This window comes from Melitaea cinxia, chromosome 9, assembly GCF_905220565.1.
Source record: "Melitaea cinxia chromosome 9, ilMelCinx1.1, whole genome shotgun sequence".
NCBI classification, from domain to species: Eukaryota; Metazoa; Arthropoda; class Insecta; order Lepidoptera; family Nymphalidae; genus Melitaea; species Melitaea cinxia.
In genome coordinates, this window is record NC_059402.1 from 6,692,664 (window position 1) to 6,713,530 (window position 20,867).

The following is a 20,867-nucleotide window of genomic DNA, read 5'->3' on the forward strand; positions in this document are numbered from 1 at the left end:
CTGGCGCATACACATTGTGGGTGGTTTCCTCTTGAAATCCCTTGGCGACAAGCCTGGCCTTCTTTACATTGTCTGTCTTGGTACGAAATACCCATTTTGTGTCAATTGCCTTTTGACCTCTTGGTAACTTGGTTTCTTCCCATGTTTGTAACCTTTGAAGTGCCTCCATCTCGCTATTTATAGCTTTTGACCATTCCTCATTTTGTATTGCCTCTTTATAGCTCTTTGGATCTTCTGATAGTAAAGCATATGCTATATTCGACATATCATAATCTTGAAATCTCATTGGTTTCTTTATCACTCTTTTCTTTCTTTTATTGCAGTTTTTCTCGTCATCTGAGCTTTCATCTTCTTCACTACTGCTGGATGGTTCTATTTCTGGTTCTTTAGAAGTAGAAGGGGTTTCTTTGGATGTTGATGTCTCGCTCTCTCCGTTTTCATCATAATCTATGTGTGAGATTCTTTCATTTTCTTCATATCTGTAGTTTGACTCATCAAATCGTACATCTCTGGACTCAACTATATCATTTGTTTTAGGATCCCATAGTCTGTAACCTGAGCCGCAATATCCAATCATAATCATGGGCTTCGCTCTTGGTTCCAATTTGGTTAACCTTGGTAGAAGTACACACCATGCCTTCGAGCCAAAAACTCTTATTTTATCTAGCTGACTCTTTCCATACCATACTCTCGCCGGTGTGTCACCTTCAAGTGCTTTTGTAGGTGATCTATTTATGACATATGCTGCACACCTCATGGCTTCACCCCACAGATACTTTGGAAGATTTGTCTCCAGTAACATAGCTCTTACTCTATCTGCTAGTGTCCGATTCATCCTCTCACATATTGAATTTTGTTGTGGAGTATAACTACAAGTAGTTTCCTGTACTATACCATTCTCTTCATAGAATAATTTTAGGTCATCATTCACAAATTCTCTGCCTCTGTCGGTTCTTATTCTCTTTACATTAATATCATTATTTCTAAGTCTTCTTATGTATTTTATTATATAATCTTTTGCTTCATCCTTTGTTTTTAGTAAGTGAACCTCCATAAAATGTGAATAATCATCTATTATTGTAAGGTAGTACTTTTCTCCATCTTTACTTATAGGTGTTATCGGGCCACCAATATCACAGTAAATTAATTCTCCAATTTTCTTTGTTCTTGGCTTTGGGGTTGAACTGAATGAACAACGGGTTCCTTTAGCTTCCATGCATATTGTGCATCGTTCTTTAGATAACGGTAATCCTAGTATCTTCATACCTTGATAGTTTAAGTGTCCCATTCTCCTATGCCATAAATTATTTTCTGTCTTCTCTGTTATTAACATATTTTCTCTGTTTAACTTTAAATTTAATGTATACAGTTTTCCATCAATATCTCCTTTAATTTCTATCTTTCCTCGACAAATACTGACACCTTTTTTATTAAATATAACTTTTAGATCTTTCTCGTTCAACTTTAAAACAGATATAAGATTGTGTGACAGTTTCTCCATAATAAGACAATCTTTTAGTAAAATTTTTATTCCTTGTTTACATATTCCTGATAAATTACCTTTCTTTTTAGCTGATATCATACTTCCATTTGCAACTAAAACTTTAATTTCTTGTATCTCTTGTATATCAGTCATATATTTCTCAAATTCTGTATTAATCATATGGTACGATGCTCCCGAATCTATTACAAATTCTATCTCATTTTCATATGTAGCTGCTGTATAAGCTTGAGAAGCAATGAATGTTATCGCTTTATTACTATCATTTTCTTCTCCTAAATATGCTCGGGGTCTATTATTTTTTCCTTTTGTTTTAAATCCTCTGTAATTTCCTCTACCTCGCTTTTGTGGATTACTTGTCCTGGCTCTGTTTGTACAATTTCTGGCTATGTGATTTGGCTCACCACATGAAAAACATTTTATAGAGCTGCTTTCAAATACATATTCTTGTTTACTTACTTTACTTTCTGAACTTTGCTTTTCTTTTAGCTCGGCATCTAAAAACTTACTTTTTACAAACTCTATTTTAAGTTCTATATTTGAAGTTTCTAGAGCAGTCACTATGTGTGGGTATGCTCCTTCCATACTAATTAATAACTGACATACTTTATCTTTCTCTGTCATTTTTGTGCCGTTCAACTCTATTTCTCTAATAATCTTGTCAAATTTGTTAAAGTGTTCCTCAACACTATCTTGCCTTTTACATTTTAAATTAATTAGGCTCCTCCTTAAATATAGATTCGAAATTGTTGATTTTCGTTCAAATACATTTCTCAAGTTTTCAATCATTTCATATGCTGTTCCAGAATCCTTCACATACTCCAAATGTTTGTCTGAAAGTGCTTGTACGATGATGTTGCGAGCCTTGGCGTCCGATTTCTTTAATTCTGCATCTTTCAAATCTGTTTTCTTACGTATTGCATTCACACACCCTTTTTCATCCATGGCGATCTCTATTCGAAAGAGCCAATTTGTGAAATTTCCACTTTCTAATTGTGGTATTTGGTTCACCGCATGTGCCATTGCTTATATTCCCCTTTTTTTATCCTTGCTTTTGAATAAAAAATGTGAACCAACTGGGTGCTCGTTACTAGTGTGTCTTAACCTAGCCTTTTGACTAACACTGCCCTACAAACTTTGTCATCTGACTGAATTTTAATAATTTTGGTGGACTGGGCCCATAACCTAATGAAATTTATAATGATGTGCAGTGAAAAACTCAGTCTATTAATCAGTATTCTTTATTTAACACAAATAGACACACTATTACAGACGCCATATTTTCTTAAGCAAAAGTGATACAGAGAAGCGGAAGACAATTAATTATACTTAAGTTCTACAATGACAGTAGATGTCAATTTGCCACAGATACATTTCCAACAAAAATAACACTTATTTTATGAAAAATACCTTATATAAAAACGTCAATCAAATATTTGGACGTTTTTATAAATAATCTCAATATATATAAATTATGCGTCATGTTTTTTGTCCGCGATCTCTCACACTACACTTAAACTATCTAATAGTTTTTAATTAAATTTTAACACCGTGTGCAGTTTGATCCACCTTGAAAGATAGGGTTATGTTATTTTGATATATGTTATTATTATATTTAAGAAAAAATAAGGCGGTACGAAGTTCGCTAGATCAGCTAGTATAATATATATAATCTTTATAATTTGAAATAAAAATAAATCTTTTCATTCAATCTAGATTTCAATCATATGTTAATTTACAACACATGCGATGTTAACGAATATGTATCTAATATTCAAACTTATCTTTATTCTTCAAACTGCGCGGGGTCTTATAAATAGTGTATTTATTTATTACTTGGTCTATACCATGTATAAGGTTGTTACGATTGAACGGTCGCATAATTATAGTTAGCATGATAATACGTGCTTAGAAAAGCAGTTTTTCTTTTTCGCCTACATAGATTGATTATTTATTGACCATGAATAAGAATAATATGTACTATACGTATAAAGAACTAACTACTACTAGAGAACTAACACTTATATCTTTACACAAATGTAATTAATGTTCAGTCGAAATTTAAAGAGTGACTCGTAAATTTTTTGTATAAAATGAGGTTGCGCGCTTAGGTATATGGTATTCGGGGGAAATAAAATATAATGTTATTTATCATGTATTTTTATTAGGTAGCTTTTAAAAAACTGGTTAAACTAAAAAAGTTCTAGGTTTTATAACAACTATTTAATACAGTAACAGTGCATACGCGCGTGGTGATATAATTGTGATTAGTAATATAAAAATATAAAATCGAGGCTAGTGAAAAAAATGGTTTTAGTACCTTCTCACTGAGTTAGGTAACAAAAAAATGTTAGCGGAGGCATAGCGGAATAATTTGATTGCGGAAGAACAAAGCAATGACCACCAACTACCAGAATGAACTCGCTGGAACAACAATTATTTACAATAATTTATGGATATCGTTTAATTTTTAGGAAAACACCCTCAGTGTTTCGATTTAACAAAGTAATCTAAACAATATACAACCTTCCCTCTACAGGTTTTCAATAACAACGAACTAATGCAACCTTATCTAAACAATCCCAGTCTTATGCGAAACCTTGTGCAACTCCGATAAATACATTAAGGCCCATCTTAATAGTCTTTCTTCAGACACTCAATCGTGACGATATCGTATGGAACGGAGACACGTTTTATATTTTTATATTCTGCTGCTGCGGTCGGTCGTCGTCGTCGCTGTGTTCCTCTTGCAGCAGAAGACTGTCGGGTGGACCTCGCGAGGGCACGCGTGCACTACCGCTTCGTCGCGACCCACCCCGGGAGAACATCCTGGAGAGCTGCGCGAATTTCTTTCGTGACACTAAAACATATATATTTAAACAATTTTATAACAAGTACTCTATAATACAAGTCTAAGCAATTGTTTTACACATTTGTTCGAAGGACACGTCTATACAGGGTACCTAATACTGTGGGGATTGCGGAGAGTCCGAGCTGTTTTACATTCGCTTGGGACGCCTCAATCAATTAGAACTGTTGCATTAATTGAAATTCAATAATCCTCATTGATTTAAACAAAACATTATTTTTTAAATTTAATTTTTAAGTCAGAAATATGTATATATATGTAATAAATTATACAAACTGTAATTTAATTTTTACTGTTGAGTTGTGTATGTATTATTATATTATAATTGTGTTTGCTCGCAAACGAAAAAAATAGTCAAGATAGATCGACGAAAAAATAGTCAAGTAACTACGCGTTATCAAAGATTACTCAAAAAGTAGTTATCAGATCTCGATAAAATTTAAATGTGACCACATGATAAACATCAGCTTTCGATTAAATCAAAAATTATCAAAATCGGTATACCCAGTAAAAAGTTATTGCGGATTTTCGAGAGTTTCCCTCGATTTCTCTGGGATCCCATCATCAGATCCTGGTTTCCTAATCATGATCCAAACTAGGAATATCCTCTTTTCAACAAAAAAAGAATTAGCAAAATCGGTACATCTAGTAGAAAGTTATGCGGTATAATACAACGTAGGTCGACGAAAAAAGCGTCAAGTAAAAACGCATTATTTGATATAGCTCAAAAAGTAGTTGTTAGATCTCAAATAAATTTAAATGGGACCAATTGGCACACACCACCTTTCGATTAAAACAAAATTTGTCGAAATCGGTCTACCCGGTCAAAAGTTCTGATGTAACATACATAAAAAAAAACAGTCGAATTGAGAACCTCCTCCTTTTTTGGAAGTCGGTTAAAAAATAAAAATGTTTGAATTAAAAAAAATCTTAGGTCCTATCCACATAAATATTAAATATCTATGAGTTTTTGGATAGGATATGTACCTATCTACATACGTAAGGAAAAATTAGACAATGACACAAAATTAGACAATGACGCGGCTTTCGTAAAATCCCAATTTCTTTTTACGTACTTAATGATATTGTTTTTTCCTCAAAGATATTATAACAGCAAAATTTATATAAATGATCACAGAATAATCCTTAATAAAAATATATTGACAAATATAGGTGTATGTATTGTACTGTGGATATAAATTACAAATTCACAACCCAGTAACTTTGTTGATGTCTAAGAAGAGTTGAAGTCGCACGTTATCACTTTAAAGGTTTATCACATTTTTATAAAGGTTTGTTTGTGTTGTTTGAACTTACGTTTTCCCATATTTTTTAGTCTTTCCTTAAATGCCGCTTCGTCATCGTGACATTTCGTTTTATTTCCTTGCTCACTATCCAATGCAGCTATAAATTCTTGATTCCACCGCAGCTCCGCCATAAACTCTTCATTCTGTAGAAATGTTGCAATGCGATCGTCATCCATGTCTAAACTAAGGTCGATTCTTGCGTCAGTAGTCGGTGGTATACGGAGGAACATAGGAGGCAAGGGACCTAGCATTCGAGGTATCCATTTTCTTTTTATAGATAGTGGTACAGTATCGTTATCAACATCCCTGTAAATAATAAAATTTTATTAATAGATTTAAAGAGTATTTACTTTTCATAAACCTATACTACCAAATTAAGCCCTAACATCAAATTTAGTGGTTCCTTATATATAATTTCCCTGTTATTATTTTTTGTCCTAAAATAAGTCAAATTTTTTAAAGCAATAACTATTAAATTAGTCCTCGCGTGACCGGTTGGTGTAAAATATCCGAAACGTCGGGTATCTAAAAAACTTAATAAACCACGATACAATCCCAAAAAGTTGTTTCATTATAATGAGTAAATATCGCGTAAACATTAGATAACAATAAATAACTATTAAATTATTAAAATTAGTAAGCACCAATAATTCTTTAAGAAAAAGTAATAACCTAAATCATGTACTCAAATGTATAGCTTTAATGTATAACCTTTCGATGTAAAACTACGACACACTAAACTACTAGGTTTCAAAAATCAACCGCCTAACGGTGGACGAAGCCCTCATGAACCATTGCGGAGCCATAGTATTGGCCGCCCGACTATCGGGAGCTGAGAAGGTAGTCCTCATCGGAGACATAAACCAACTGCCGTTCATTGACAGGGATAACCTGTTCGAAATGCGGTATTGTAAACCAACCCTTTTAACGACTATTTCGTGCGAGTTGTCGCACGTTGCACGCATCGTAACCCCAAAGACGTCGCCTTTGCCATCAGTGAGGTTTACAAGACCGTGTACAGCTCAAGCACAAAGATCCGATCTTTGCGAGTGGAGAGTCTCACAGGCGCGCGCATTCTTGTAGGAAGGGACCGAACCTTGGACCTGGTATTTACGCAAGAGGAGAAGAGATTGCTGACTGACCAGGGATACGGGTCCGGTGAGGGATCGCGCGTCTTAACCATTCATGAGGCGCAGGGCCAGACCTATGAGGACGTCATCGTCTTCCAGACAAATACAAGGAGGCTCAAGATCCACGACAGCGTTTCGCACGCTGCAGTCGCGGTGACTAGACACACTAACACCTGTGCCTATTACACCGACAAGAAAATCCTTGAGCACAGTCTCAAGATGGCCATTCACCATAGAGATGTTGCCGTCATTGAGAATGTGCTCAAAATGTTGGAAAATGTAGTGGTGTGAAGACATCATTGTATTGTAAGTATAAATTGTGCGTAGATCAAAGTGTAATATATCTAATATAAATAATAATAAAATTAAATGTAATAGAATAGGTATAGGATAGTGTTATTGTAATGATAAGGCTTTATATATGTACTTAATAAGATAGGATTAGTCATATAATATATTAATAAAAAAAAATTAAAAAAGAAAGTAAAATGGATAAAAACATTTCTAAGCACATAAAAAAAGTACCTAACTACTAACAATAACATAGGTTAAGTGTACATTGTAAGTAGCAAATAAGTGTACATATATTGTAGCTAGAAAATAAGTGTAAATATATTGTAGTTAGCAAATAAGTGTAAATATAATAAAAATAATAACTATATTAAAAAAAAAAACAATATGTAGAATAGTCTTGATCAGTGGACTCGCGTCGACTTTTAGAAATTTTAAGACTATAACTAGTCTAAGGTTTCTAAGATTCTAAAGTTGCAGTAAATTATAGATGCATGTTTAAACAAAAAAAAAAAAAACAGTGGAATAACAAAAGCACGGGCATTATAAGCCTATGGATATATCACTTAAATAAAAATAAAAATAAAAAACTACGACACAATAAAATACCTACGTTATTTCGTCTATTGCTCGCAATGACATTTGTAAAATATTATATTTAACATAGAATAGACAGAATTCATCATTACAGCCTATACAGTCCACTGCTGGACATAGGCCTCCACAAGTTTACGCCAAAAACAACGTGAACTCATGTGTCTTGCCCATAGTCACCACTCTGGGCAAGCGGGTTGGTGACCGCAGGGCTGGCTTTGTCGCAACGAAGACGCTGCTGGATGGTTATCCCGCCACCGCTCGGCTTCTTAAGTTCCAAGGTGATAGCAGAACTGTGTTATCCCTTAGTCGCCTCTTACGACACCCACGGGAAGAGAGGGGGTGGCTATATATTCTTTAGTACATACAATAAGATAGACTAAGATAGTACATAGAATAAGATAGAATTAAATATAGAATTTAATAACCTTATGCATATGGACCAAAAAAAACTAATATTCAAATATTTTTTGTGTTTGCCAGCAAACGAAAAAAACCCGACTTTAATTACATCGACAAGTAATACCTACATCGTCATCGTCGACGAAAAAATAGTCAAGTAAATACGCATTATCAAAGATTAAACCAAAAGTTGTAATCAGATCTCGATGAAATTTAAATGTGACCACGTGATAACATCGGCTTTCGACTAAATGAAAAAAAAATAAGTATGCGGATTTTTTAGGGTTTCCCTCCATTTCTCTGGGATCCCATCATCAGATCCTGGTTTCCTTATTATGGTACCAAACTTAGGATATCTCCTTTCCAACAAAAAAATAATTATCAAAATCAGTTCATAAACGATGGTTATCCCCAAACATACATAAATATACATATACACGGTCGAATTCAGTAGCCTCCTTCTTTTTTGAAGTCGGTTAATAGTGGTGATTTGATTAAATTTTGAAGATAATGGCTAGAACTCCTTAATAGTGGGGTGGTATTTACATATATACACCAAACAGAAATAATAATCTTAGCCATAAAATCGTCACAGTAAGGATTTACTTTTAAAAGCTCTGCTGCTTCATCTTCGGGTCTCGTTTCAAATATTTTCCGATATTGCTTGTATGTTACACTCGAAATAGTTGTTATTAAAATCATAGAAAGACTATTTTGAAATATCCTATAGTTCTGGCTCACCGAACCGCCACCATCTGAAATAAAAAAGGTATTGCCCACCCATTTCGTCTGAGCCAGGAAACAGCACGTTTGAAATACCTAATTTAGAATTGCCTTTTTTTAAGTTCAAAATGTTTATATGGAACGAACATTATTTAAAAATTTGTAGGAATGCATCTTTAATAATAAATATCATATCCTTAAGTACCTATTTAATTAAGTAATAACTTCAAAAGTAGGTAGGTAGTACTGAAGGAGTTGAACTATAATTACATATATTTTCTACAACTAATTCTTTAAAGGCTTTTAACAACTTTAAACAGTTCAATCTGTATACGCGACAGATTTTTTTACGAGTTCCACATTTTTTCTTTCACCTACAAATTTCGATATGATACCTTTCGATCATGAGATTTCTCGAATTTAAAATCTCTAAACAAGGCTGAATTTACAATATTGTTTTCTAATAATTATGCGAATTTCACTCATTATAATGAAACCGCATTTTCGCTTAGCACGTTCATGGTCACGGGAGAAGTCCTCCCATAACCATGGTTACTGTAAAGTATCCGAAACGTCGGGCATCGCGGTAAAATCCGAATAAGTTGTTTCATTATAATAATTTAAAATGTTTACGTACATACAACGAGTAAATAGGTACTTTACTAAGAACACACACGCGTCTACTAAGAATCTAAATTACAAAGTTTTTTCAACAATAACCTATAATAATGTATTGTATTGAAATATATATTTTCAATCTTGTTAAAATGTATTTAAGATCACTGCACCCTAATAGTGCCAACGAAGCCTTATCAGTAAAACTCCGCTATCCGTTCATATTTGTTAAATAGGTATGTATCACCTTTTAAATTGCGATTAGTACTACGGTTTGTTCGATAAGCATAGATTTGTTTTAAAAATATCTTAGGTAAGTAAAGTAGTTAGATTATAAGTGTAGAATGTAGATTGAAGCAGAGAATTTTAATTTCAAAAGCTTGACTCGAACATTTGAAATCATCTATTATATTACATTTTTGCTTAATTTATTTATTAATATTTTATTGCACAATATTTATCACTACATAGTGATATATATGTTGCAGTCAAAACTCTTAACCAGTCAAAAGCACTATTGACTAGCAAAATCAGTCAGAAGTACTTTTGACCGTTTGCTTTAGTCAATAATACTTTTGACTAAAATAACAGTTAAAAGTACTTTTGCCCAATGGAGCTGGTTAAAAGTACTTTTGACTAAATTATTTCGTCAAAAGTGGTTTTGATTGGTTGTATCAGTTAAAACTCTTAAAAAGTTAAGGTGGTCAATAAAAATAACGACAAACGCACATATAAACTTTTATATTACTCATTATTAGTGGAGAACGTGCTGATATTAGAACAAAAATGAGTGACTACGAAAAGAAAGAAGGCTTTTTGCAAAGAATTTTAGCGATGGAAGATATGAAAGATAGTCATTTTAATGTGATAACAAAAGAAAAATTTGAAAAGTTTGCAATGGATGTGGAAGACGCGAAATTTAATGAAAAGGAAACACCATTACAGTACAGTAGACTACAACGCTTTAACACATTGAAGTTTGTGGTATAAAAAAATTAGTTACAAACACAGAACCTGTCAAATATTTTTGCCGGCTGAGGAAATCTACGACATTATTGATGCTGCTCATATTTCTATAGGGCATGGTGGTCGCGATAGACTTAAGAATGAAACGGCAAAAAAGTACGCTAATGTTACAAAAGAAATGATTAATATATATTTATCAATGTGCGAAGTATGCTAAAGGAAGAAAAACAAGAAAAGGATGGGTCAGGTTTAGAAACCGATCCTGCACACTGAAATGAACAGGCGCTGCCAAGTCGATCTGATTGACATGCAGTCGCAAGAAGATCGCGGGCATAAATTTATTATGGTTTATCAGGATCATTTACTAAATTTATTCACATCTAACGAGTTAATAGTGCTTTTGACTGACGCTTTTTTGCATTTAAAACTACTTTTGACGGAGAGCGTCAGTCAAAAGTATTTTTAACCGCGAATTTGCAGTCAAAAGTACTAATAACCAATAATTTTCAGTCAAAACCACTTTTGACCAACTTGTCCAGTCAAAAGTACTTTTGACTGATTTCGCTAGTCAATAGTACTTTTAACTGGTTAAGAGTTCTGACTGCAACATATACATATAAAACAAAGTCGCTTCCCACTGTGTGTGTGTATGTTAAGATCTTTAATACTACGCAACGGATTTTGATGCGATTTCTTTTTAAATAGAGTGATTTCAGAGGAAAGTTTATATGTATAGGTAATACATGCATAATATAGTAGAGGAACAGTGATAGTTTTAAAGGTTTCTATTGTGATGTCGTAATTAAACACCTTTTTTTTATGCTAATATATATTTATTTTATATTTAGTATAAGTATTGCTTCCATGCGAAGCTGGGACGGGTCGCTAAAACATTATATATTTGACCTCATAGAGAATTAAACAGTAGATATTCGTTTGTGGATAGATTTTCACACTGGAAAATGAAGTGCCAAAAGTGCATACCATGCCATAACGTAGATATTATTTTATTTATTTTATCTATTTATATACTTTATTGTCCAACAATATAAACAGTTGTAACAAAAGGCGGACTTAATGCCTAGTGGCATTCTCTCCCAGTCAACCTTTAGGCCAAACAGAAAATATTGTAGGCGGTAACAATAAGGTAGTAAACATATATATCTATATATAAATACACTACAGACATATATAAATATACACACACACACAGACACACCCGCACACACGCGCGCGCGCACACGCACACGCACACGCACCCGCACACGCACACCAAGACGCACACGCACACCAAGACGCACACGCACACGCACACGCTCACGCACACGCACACGCACACGCACACGCACATGCACACGCATACGAACACGTACACACACACGCAAACACACACATATACACACACACACACACACACATACACACACACACACACACACACACGCGTGCGCGCGCACACACACACACACACACATACATACACACAAACATACAAATATTCGAACACAAACACAGAACTTAGTAATATATACTCATAGTAAATAAAATACAGTAAAATAAAATAAGTATTTTATTATATTTTTCGTACCACTTGCTCAAAAAGTGACATTCTATGCCACAAAAAGCGAACATAACAATTGTCATTTTTAATCTGTTAAAAACAGGGAAAGAAAATTGTACTGAATTTCATTCATCCTCTAGGTCCCCCTAGAGGATGAATGGTATGGAGAATCTGATTTAAATTTGGAATACTTACCGAAATTTATACTGAACTACATCTGTGTTTACGCCATTGAGTTTGTATATAAAGCATTATACATCTTTTTGAAAAAGGAATACATATTTATTATGCAGTTATGATTATTAAATAAAATTACGAAAACCGACGAGGCCGTATGAGAATTGAAATATAATATGTTGATTAAATCAACTCATCAACAATAAATGTACCAAGCAAAAATGTAACTCTCTCTATCAATAATTGGACCAATGTTTCGAATGTTAAGTTTTACTTTTAATTGTCATTATTTTTAATAAATGATTATCTGAAATTATTATTGTTTAATTATTTTGCAAATGGTACGAAAAGTAGAGTATTTTCCCTGGTGATATAGCTGTCTTAGTCTTGGGTGAACTTAAATCCCTCGCTACACTAAGGACTCGTCTTAAATCCCTCGCTTCGCTCGTGATTTACGTTTTTACCACCCTCGCTACGCTCGGGAGTAAATCTTGAGTCCTTCGTTACGCTCGCGATTTAAATCGTCACCCGCGACAGAAGACACTGCTTTATCCCCTTGGTTAATAATCTACTAATAAACTTCATTCGTAGTTTTAACCACATTGACATTTGAATCTTATACTAATAAACGAGCAATTCTTATATATATAATCTGAATCTCGGAAACGGCTCCAACGATTTTTATGAAATTTACTATGCAGGGAATTTCGGGGGAGATAAATTAATCTAGCTAGGATTCATTTTTAGAAAATGTCATTTTATCCCTGTTTTTAGACAATGAAAAAATGGTTACAATATCGTTAGAATACGAAGGTAAATTTCGCATCTGTAAATAAAGTTGTATTAGCTCGGCTGGAAATTGGGCGGTCGGGATCAATCGAGAAGACCGTGGTACAAATCCCCATGTATCATTCAATTATTTTTTTCTTTTTTTTCCTAATTGCACTCATTCTTTTTTATTTAAATAACCAATTCATATTTTTTACTATTATGTCGGTAAAATCGAAAAATATTATTCATATTTTATCATTATAATTTTTAATTATTTTTATATTTTTGATTTTTTATATATATTTATATTTTTTATTAGTGTTGGTAAAAAAATATTATTCATATTTTATAAATATGTAATTCGTATTTAAATATGATTTTCAAATAACACGATTTATTAAAAATACCGAGCTAACCAGCTCGGTTACCCAGGTACCGTTAGTAAAGTATCATTACTGTAGTCTGTGTGTATCATATTATGTTAATTTTAAGTAGCGTAGTTCTTAAATGGTGAAAGCATTGTGGCAATTGGTTTCAATTATTTCAGTATTTATTGATTAAAAATTAGCGTAAAAATTATATTGACATGATGAGACATGTTTTGAATGTGGCCTTTGATTTAAATTTTAAGCGGTTGTCTTTAATAAACCTTTCATCATTACAGCCTATACAATCCACTGCTGGACATATGCCTTTACAAGTTTACGCCAAAAATAACGTGAACTCATGTGTTTTGCCCATAGTCACCACGCTGGGCAGGCGGGTTGGTGACCGCAGTACTGGCTTTGTCGCACCGAAGACTCTGCTGCCCGTCTTCGGCCTGTGTATTTCAAAGCCAGCAGTTGGATGGTTATCCCGCCATCAGTCGGCTTCTTAAGTTCCAAGGTGGTTGTGGAACCTTGTGTGGATCCCTTAGTCGCCTCTTACGACACCCACGGGAAGAGAGGGGGTGGCTAAATTCTTTAGTGCCGTAGCCACACAGCACATTTAACCTTTTAACCATTAAACCTTTAACGTTTTTTCAAATATTAGACACGAAAGTAAATAAATTCTAAACAACATAATAATTTTATTTGCTCGCAAACGAAAAATAATCGACTCGATTACATCGACAAGTAATACAACGTATGTAGACGAAAATATAGTCAAGTAAATACGCATTAGCAAAGATTACTCAAAAAGTTGTAATCAAATCTTGATGAAATTTAAATGTGACCATATGATAAACATCGGCTTTCGATTAAATTAAAAACCATCAAAATACAACAAATAATACAACGTAGGTCGGCGAAAAAATAGTGACGTAAAAACGCATTATTAGATATAACTCGAAAAATTGTTATTAGATCTCAAATAAATTTAAGTGGGACCAAATGACACACACCGCCTTTTGATTAAAAGAAAAATTGTCGAAATCGGTCCACCCTGTCAAAAGTTCGATTCCCGCTCGGGCTGGCTATATGTGGACAAATATTTCTTCCCGGTTTTGTTGTATATCCTTGTTGGTCTCCCCACCGTGCCTCGGAGAACACGTTAAGCTGTCGGTCTTGGACAGCTTAACGTGTTCATGTGTGTATAGACACCTGATAGCAATCGTTACTCATAATAGGAAATAAAAAGGAGCAGCGTGGTGGATTAAGCTCCAATCGTTCTCCTATATGGAGAAAGAGTAGGGTACGTTACAGGCTGAATCGTGATCAAAATAAAATTAAAACTTTGGACTTTATTTAATAAAGACATTGCGTTTTTCGTACGTGTTAATAAAAACATGCTTACGTTAGAAAGTAAAGATTAAACGTAAAAGTTTAAAATTTGCTTGATTATAAGTAGGGGAACACCGGGCAAGACGGGGTGGTGGGCAAGACGGGGCATCAGGCTTTTCAGGTGATTTAAATTGATCAATCTCATTCGCTCTGCCATCTCGCTACTGGCCGCCACGACAGCTCTTAGTCACACGAGTACTAACATGGCGGCTATTCATTTGTTTTAGTTATCGTCGAAAAGTAGATTTCGTTTGTTCGTATTAAAATTTCTTATATGTACGTTTCGTAGTGCATGAAACTTGTATTTGGTGAATTTTAAGCGGCACCTCGGTTAACCCTATCTACAGTACATTGCAGTAACAGGTAATAACTTGTTTTGTTATGAAACATTATTCAATTTTTTTTTGTTTGAATATTAATTTTGAAACGAATCAACGGGCAAGATGGGGTATCTGATACCCCATATTGCCTGACACGATTTTGAGTATTTATATTTTTTTTATATATTGTTTTAGGATGGTTTATATTTAAAAAAAGTCATATATGTTTATAAAAGAAACTCAGGAAGAGGAAAACGGTCAAGGGAAGCACTGAATAAGGCGATAGAAGTTGTTTTGAAGCGAGAAATGGGATATATGTTGGCTGAAAAAATTTTCTTAGTCCCACAAACTACATTGGAATGAAAGGTAAAAAAGGCTAAAAAAGAATGTAAAGGTACCTTTGAGTACCAGTATTTTCGCAAAAAGAAGAAGAGGATGAGCTTGATGGATTATTTACTAGACATAGAAATCGGGTTTTTTTAACTGTAGATACTGTGGCAGCACCTCTTACAAAAACAGCAATGAGCACTGCAGTTGTTGTTACAGATCCTGCTACTTCAACAGTTGTGACAACTAGTACAACTGAAATTAACACATATTTAAATTTGTGTCCTTCCCCTAGATTTTCTTATTGGCCTAATTTAGTGCATTAGCCAGCCCAAAGCAACTATTGCCTCTTCCAGTGACCAAAAAGACATTAAAAGTTACGAAAAAACACGGTAAAACTACTATCATAACCTCTTTACCCTATAAACAGAAGTTGTTAAGAGTTAAGTTAGAAGAATTTATTTTAAAAAAATGTGACAGAAAAGTTAAAAAAGCAAACAAGGAAATCAGACAGAGAAAAAAGGAGCGAAAACAGAAAAAGGAAGAGAAACAAAACCTATTTCAAGACTAAAGCCACAAAGAAATATAATTCAAAGAAACGTATTAAACAGTCGTCTTCTGAAAAGAGTGATGTTGAAACAGAAAACACTCCATGCCTACATTCTACAGGATTATATTTCGACTCCAAGAAATTTTGGATTGCTTATTCTTCTTGTGGTAAATGGTTACATTATGGCTGCGCAGGAGTGGATGATAATGATGCCGAAGCAACATTCATTTGCGAGTTCTGCACTCCTGAATACTCGAGAGAATGGCTATACCCCATCTTGCCCATTAGGCCCACCCCATCTTACCCGACCTATCGGGCATGATGGGGTGATATGTCATATTTTACATTTTGTTATATTATTAACAATTCTATGGTGCTGTGTTCCTGATTTAAATTTAATATGTAAGATTGATAACTATAAGCCTGATTAAGAATAAATATGATTATGAAACCATGAACCCCTACGATTTCTGGAGCTTTAAACCTTAACTACCCCATCTTGCCCGGTGTTCCCCTATGATTATTTATAGGTATAGGTAGATGTACCAAGAACTAACAATATCCACAAATACAGAAACATGAGTATAAAAATAAATTTGATTAGACAAGGATATTTTGCTTACTTTGTTAAAAAAAAAGTTTAATTAACTATTTTAACTCCAAATTATTTGAAGTCGGGTTCAGCGGAAATTACTGTAAATTATACGTTTTGATAGCTGTTATAGCTGTTGTAGGTACGCCAAACTCACGATGATCATGCGAATCTATATTCTCTCGTTCGTGTATATAAATGAGAATGCATGTTATTTTCTATTTTATCGACGGCGTAGTTTATCTGTTAAAAAAGTTATATAATGAAAAATTTCTAGAAAAACAAAATAATTTGATAAATATATCAGTTAAGAGTACCTACATAAATTATATATAAGTAGTAAAAGTTAATATAACGAGAAGCTAAATGTGGCAAATATAACAACATTATGATAATTAACAGTATGTTATTGGATCAAGGTAGTACATACAAATAAATAGGAGCAGTATTTCAAAGCAATGTTATGTATATAAAGGATCTTATAATATCGTTGTAGATAAATTGTTTTTTTAATTCCAGTTCCACTATGATATATTTACAGAATTACTGACGTCTACCCGTAGATACTATCAGCCATTTTTGTGGGTTTAATTAAAGTTAAAAGTTTGACATCACGAGAAGACCTTTACAATGTATCCTGCATATCAATATAAATCACTTTCAGAGAGTTTCAGAGCTGTTTTCCTACGTAATTTATTTTGAAGAGGGATTATATTTTTACATTTTTAACCGACTTCCAAAAAAGGAGGAGGTTCTCAATTCGACTGTATTTATACATACAGTATATATACAGTCTGGGTGGACCGATTTCGACAAAAAAATTTTTAATCAAAAGGTGGTGTGTGTCATTTGGTCCCATTTAAATTTATTTGAGATCTAACAATTACTTTTCGAGTTACCTCTACCTTACCTTACTCTTTTCGTCGACCTACGTTGTATTATACCGCTTATATTTCTACTGGATGTACCGATTTTGATAATTCTTTTTTTGTTGGAAAGGAGATATCCCTAGTTTAGTACCATGATAAGGAAACCAGGATCTGATGATGGGGTCCCAGAGAAATCGAGGGAAAATCCGCAATAACTTTTTACTGGGATTTTGATAATTTGTAGTTTTATCGAAAGCTGATGTTTATCATGTGGTCACATTTAAATTTTATCGAGATCTGATAACTACTTTTTGAGTAATCTTTGATAACGCGTAATTACTTGACTAATTTTTCGTCGATCTACGTTGTGTTACTCGTAGATGTAATTGAAGTCGGTTTTTTTTCGTTTGCGAGCAAACACAATTATTTAAAGAATTATTACTTCAATACAACGATATGTCTAAATTCTAGCTAGCAAACACATTATACTTTTTAATGTTAATCATAAACTTACACAAGCGCTGTAGTATCATTATCGTCACCATTTTCTGTACCACGAGATATCCGCTTAATTAAGTCTTTGCGTCTTGATGGCGAGCTACTTTCAACTCTTTCCATCTCCAAACGAAGTTTTTCGTTTTGATTGTCTGTACTCATCGCTAAAAGCTGATCAATGGTTGCATCCACTGCACCCTGGTTAGCTCGGAGTACCGCTTCAATTACGTCGTCATCCATATCAGGGAACATTGTTTTAAAGTCGGTCATAGCCTGTGTGAACTCGAGCTGCATAGTGGACGCCATGGTGTCGGTCCCCTGCGGCTCGCTATTCACGAGAGACGTCACGAACGTTCGGCTTTAGCCGGCGCTTCAGCTGTTATGTGACGTACGACTACTGCAGTATCGGAGAGCACCGGTGCCGTGCAGGCATCAGCCATTCTCGCGACGCAATGGACACTGCGGCGACGATTTCGTCCTCGCACAACTAATTTGCGATTTGTAACGACTGTCCAATATCGCGGCGCCCTACGCCGAGCAAATTCATGATGTGCAATTTTTACTTTCTGCGTTTCAGGTGCGCATTGCGCTTGCGTGAGTGCAGAGAGCCGCGGGGAGGTGAAGTCGTCGATATAAATAGAGAACGCGTGATACGGCGACGGAGCGCAATGCTAGTTAGTCCCTCATACGTCGGTCGCGCATGCCCGATGCATTGTTTGTAAATTGCGTTCGTCACTTTGACCTTTTAATGTTGTAAGACATTGATAAATACTACCAAAATACGTTGAATAGTTGAAATCTTTGTTCAATGCTTTTGTACAATATGAAGTATGCAGTAGTACAATTTTACTACGTGCTTTCATATTTTATTTTATGACTGTTGTAATCTGTTAAATTCAACCATTTTAATATTTGAATGATTGCTAAACGACACCAACGATTTTAATTAATTTTTTGAAATTTTAAAATAATTTACAAACAAAAACTACTTGAATATGATTGGTATTATATATATATTTTAACAATAACGTCACGAGTCACGAATTTTAAACGTCCATACCGCGTTGAATACACCGGTTCTCGTCCGATCACCGAAGTTAAACAACGTCGGGCACGGTTAGCACTTGGATGGGTGACCGCCTGGGAACACGGCGTGACTTTATTTTTTTTCAATTAGTTTGCTAAAGAAGTTTTACTTCTGGCATGTGTACTTTGTACGCACGCATTTTTTAAAATTAGTTTGCCAAAGAAGTTTCACTTCTGACATGTATACTTTGTACGCACGCAATTTTATTTAACAAAGGATTTATATTTTACGGTCTTTTACTAGACACTACAATCATCGAAAAAGAATTTTACAGCATAAACGCATGGAAAGCGTTTGAAAACCTTGATTAATAAGTACATAAGCAGACTTAAATCATGGAACCAAAGTGGTACCTACTATATATTATGACTGCATAGTTGACTACTGTAGTCAAAACAATCCGGTAGAAGTCTCTCACATACCTTCATCGTGTAGAACGTAGATACCATAGGTAAAATTAAATTGTTTTACTAAGGATTATTACTTTAGAAAAATAAATAAAAGTAGTCTAGTTTTTTTATTTAATTTGCATACAAATTACATTATCTAAATAAGAATACAAAAAAACCTTTTCATTCTTTTGGGAGTATGACCCACTTTTTATCAGGGGTTAAAAAATAAACCGATGAGGAACCGGGGGTGTATTGATTTTAATGATAATGCTAAATGAATTTTATTAAGTATTTCGTAATATCTCCATGATGTGCGTCGTCATGTCGGTGGACCGGTATGTGAGTATATATATGTAGCATAATAATTTGGAATAAGTATGTACTTGATTAATATCAATCTTTGTGGTCCAAGCACTTTATTGAGGAATATAACCATTTCTCAGATAATCTGCGACTGTAGCATTAGCTCATCTTGGAAATGTTACCGAAGTAACGGTAGACAAATTTTCAACTTAATCTGAAAAGTTGGTAAGTCCTTTTAGTCGAGTAGATAAGAAGGAAATAAGATTGATTCAGCTTATAACATCCCCCTCCTGGGCATTGGCCTGTTTCTATATACAAAATGTAAACGTTTACGTAAAATAAAAGAGAAGGGATGTTCCGCTTTAATGTCTTTGCTACTGGCTCGTGTCCCAGTTGTCAGGGGCAATATGGCACTTGTCAATTATGATTTTTCCTATACATGTATATCTAGTTTACTTTGGACTAGTTTTCAGCGCTCTGAGCCAAAAACTTCATAAAATCATACACATTAGTCAGATTGATGTCACGTCATAAGCGTACAGATCAAGGCCATCTTGGTACAGTAATTGAGCAAACGAATATGCCTCCTTTCAGTTTATATTTTACATTATTAAGTAAACAATGGAAAATGAGTGGCAGTAGATTAATCATATGAATTAATTTTTATGATGATTGCGTTTAGCAGGAATATTTACGATGTATGTCAGTGGAGTAGCGAGGGGAGCCAAGGGCATCATGCCCCGGGCGGCTACTCACAAAGGGCGCCAAACGGTCCGCAAAAAAATTTATTTTTTAATGAGGATGGAGTTCGAATGGGGAGGGGGCGCTAAAACGGTATTGTGCCTCGGGCGCGAGTTAAACTCGCTACGTCACTGATGTATGTATCTTTATTTTTACAATCTTTCAATACTATTGAACGATTATATCGAATATTTTTTATAATCACATCAATATAACGGAAACTAACTTAACGGAAGAGTACAAATAATATTTTACCAATAGGACAAGCTTAATTGAAATAAAAAAATATATAATTGGAACGACGAAAAAATAAAACTACACACACACACAGTCTATGTTTTATTTTTAAAAATAAATTATATCGTACATTCGTCGCCAATTAAGTGATTAATATATGGTTACATATGAACTCAGCACAGTATGCTATCCTAACAACACGATTTTTATTTAAAATTTATTTTAAATATACATAAGATATGACAGCATAAAATAACTTATAAAATGCTTACTGGCACACGTGT

General features: G+C 34.1%; 1 protein-coding gene and 1 pseudogene across 1 annotated transcript; one reads left to right on the forward strand and one right to left on the reverse strand.

Moving 5' to 3' along the window:
• Window positions 1–3,645: 3,645 nt before the first annotated feature.
• On the reverse strand, window positions 3,646–18,466 carry LOC123656703 (CUE domain-containing protein 1). The gene is made up of 3 exons (XM_045592364.1): window positions 17,843–18,466; window positions 5,688–5,983; window positions 3,646–4,361 (listed from the first exon to the last, which is right to left on the reverse strand). Exons 1-3 carry the CDS (start codon window positions 18,127–18,129, stop codon window positions 4,195–4,197), a joined length of 750 nt encoding a protein of 249 aa, XP_045448320.1. The 5' UTR covers window positions 18,130–18,466; the 3' UTR covers window positions 3,646–4,194.
• Window positions 18,467–18,869: 403 nt separating this feature from the next.
• On the forward strand, window positions 18,870–18,987 carry LOC123656796 (annotated as a pseudogene).
• Window positions 18,988–20,867: the final 1,880 nt, after the last annotated feature.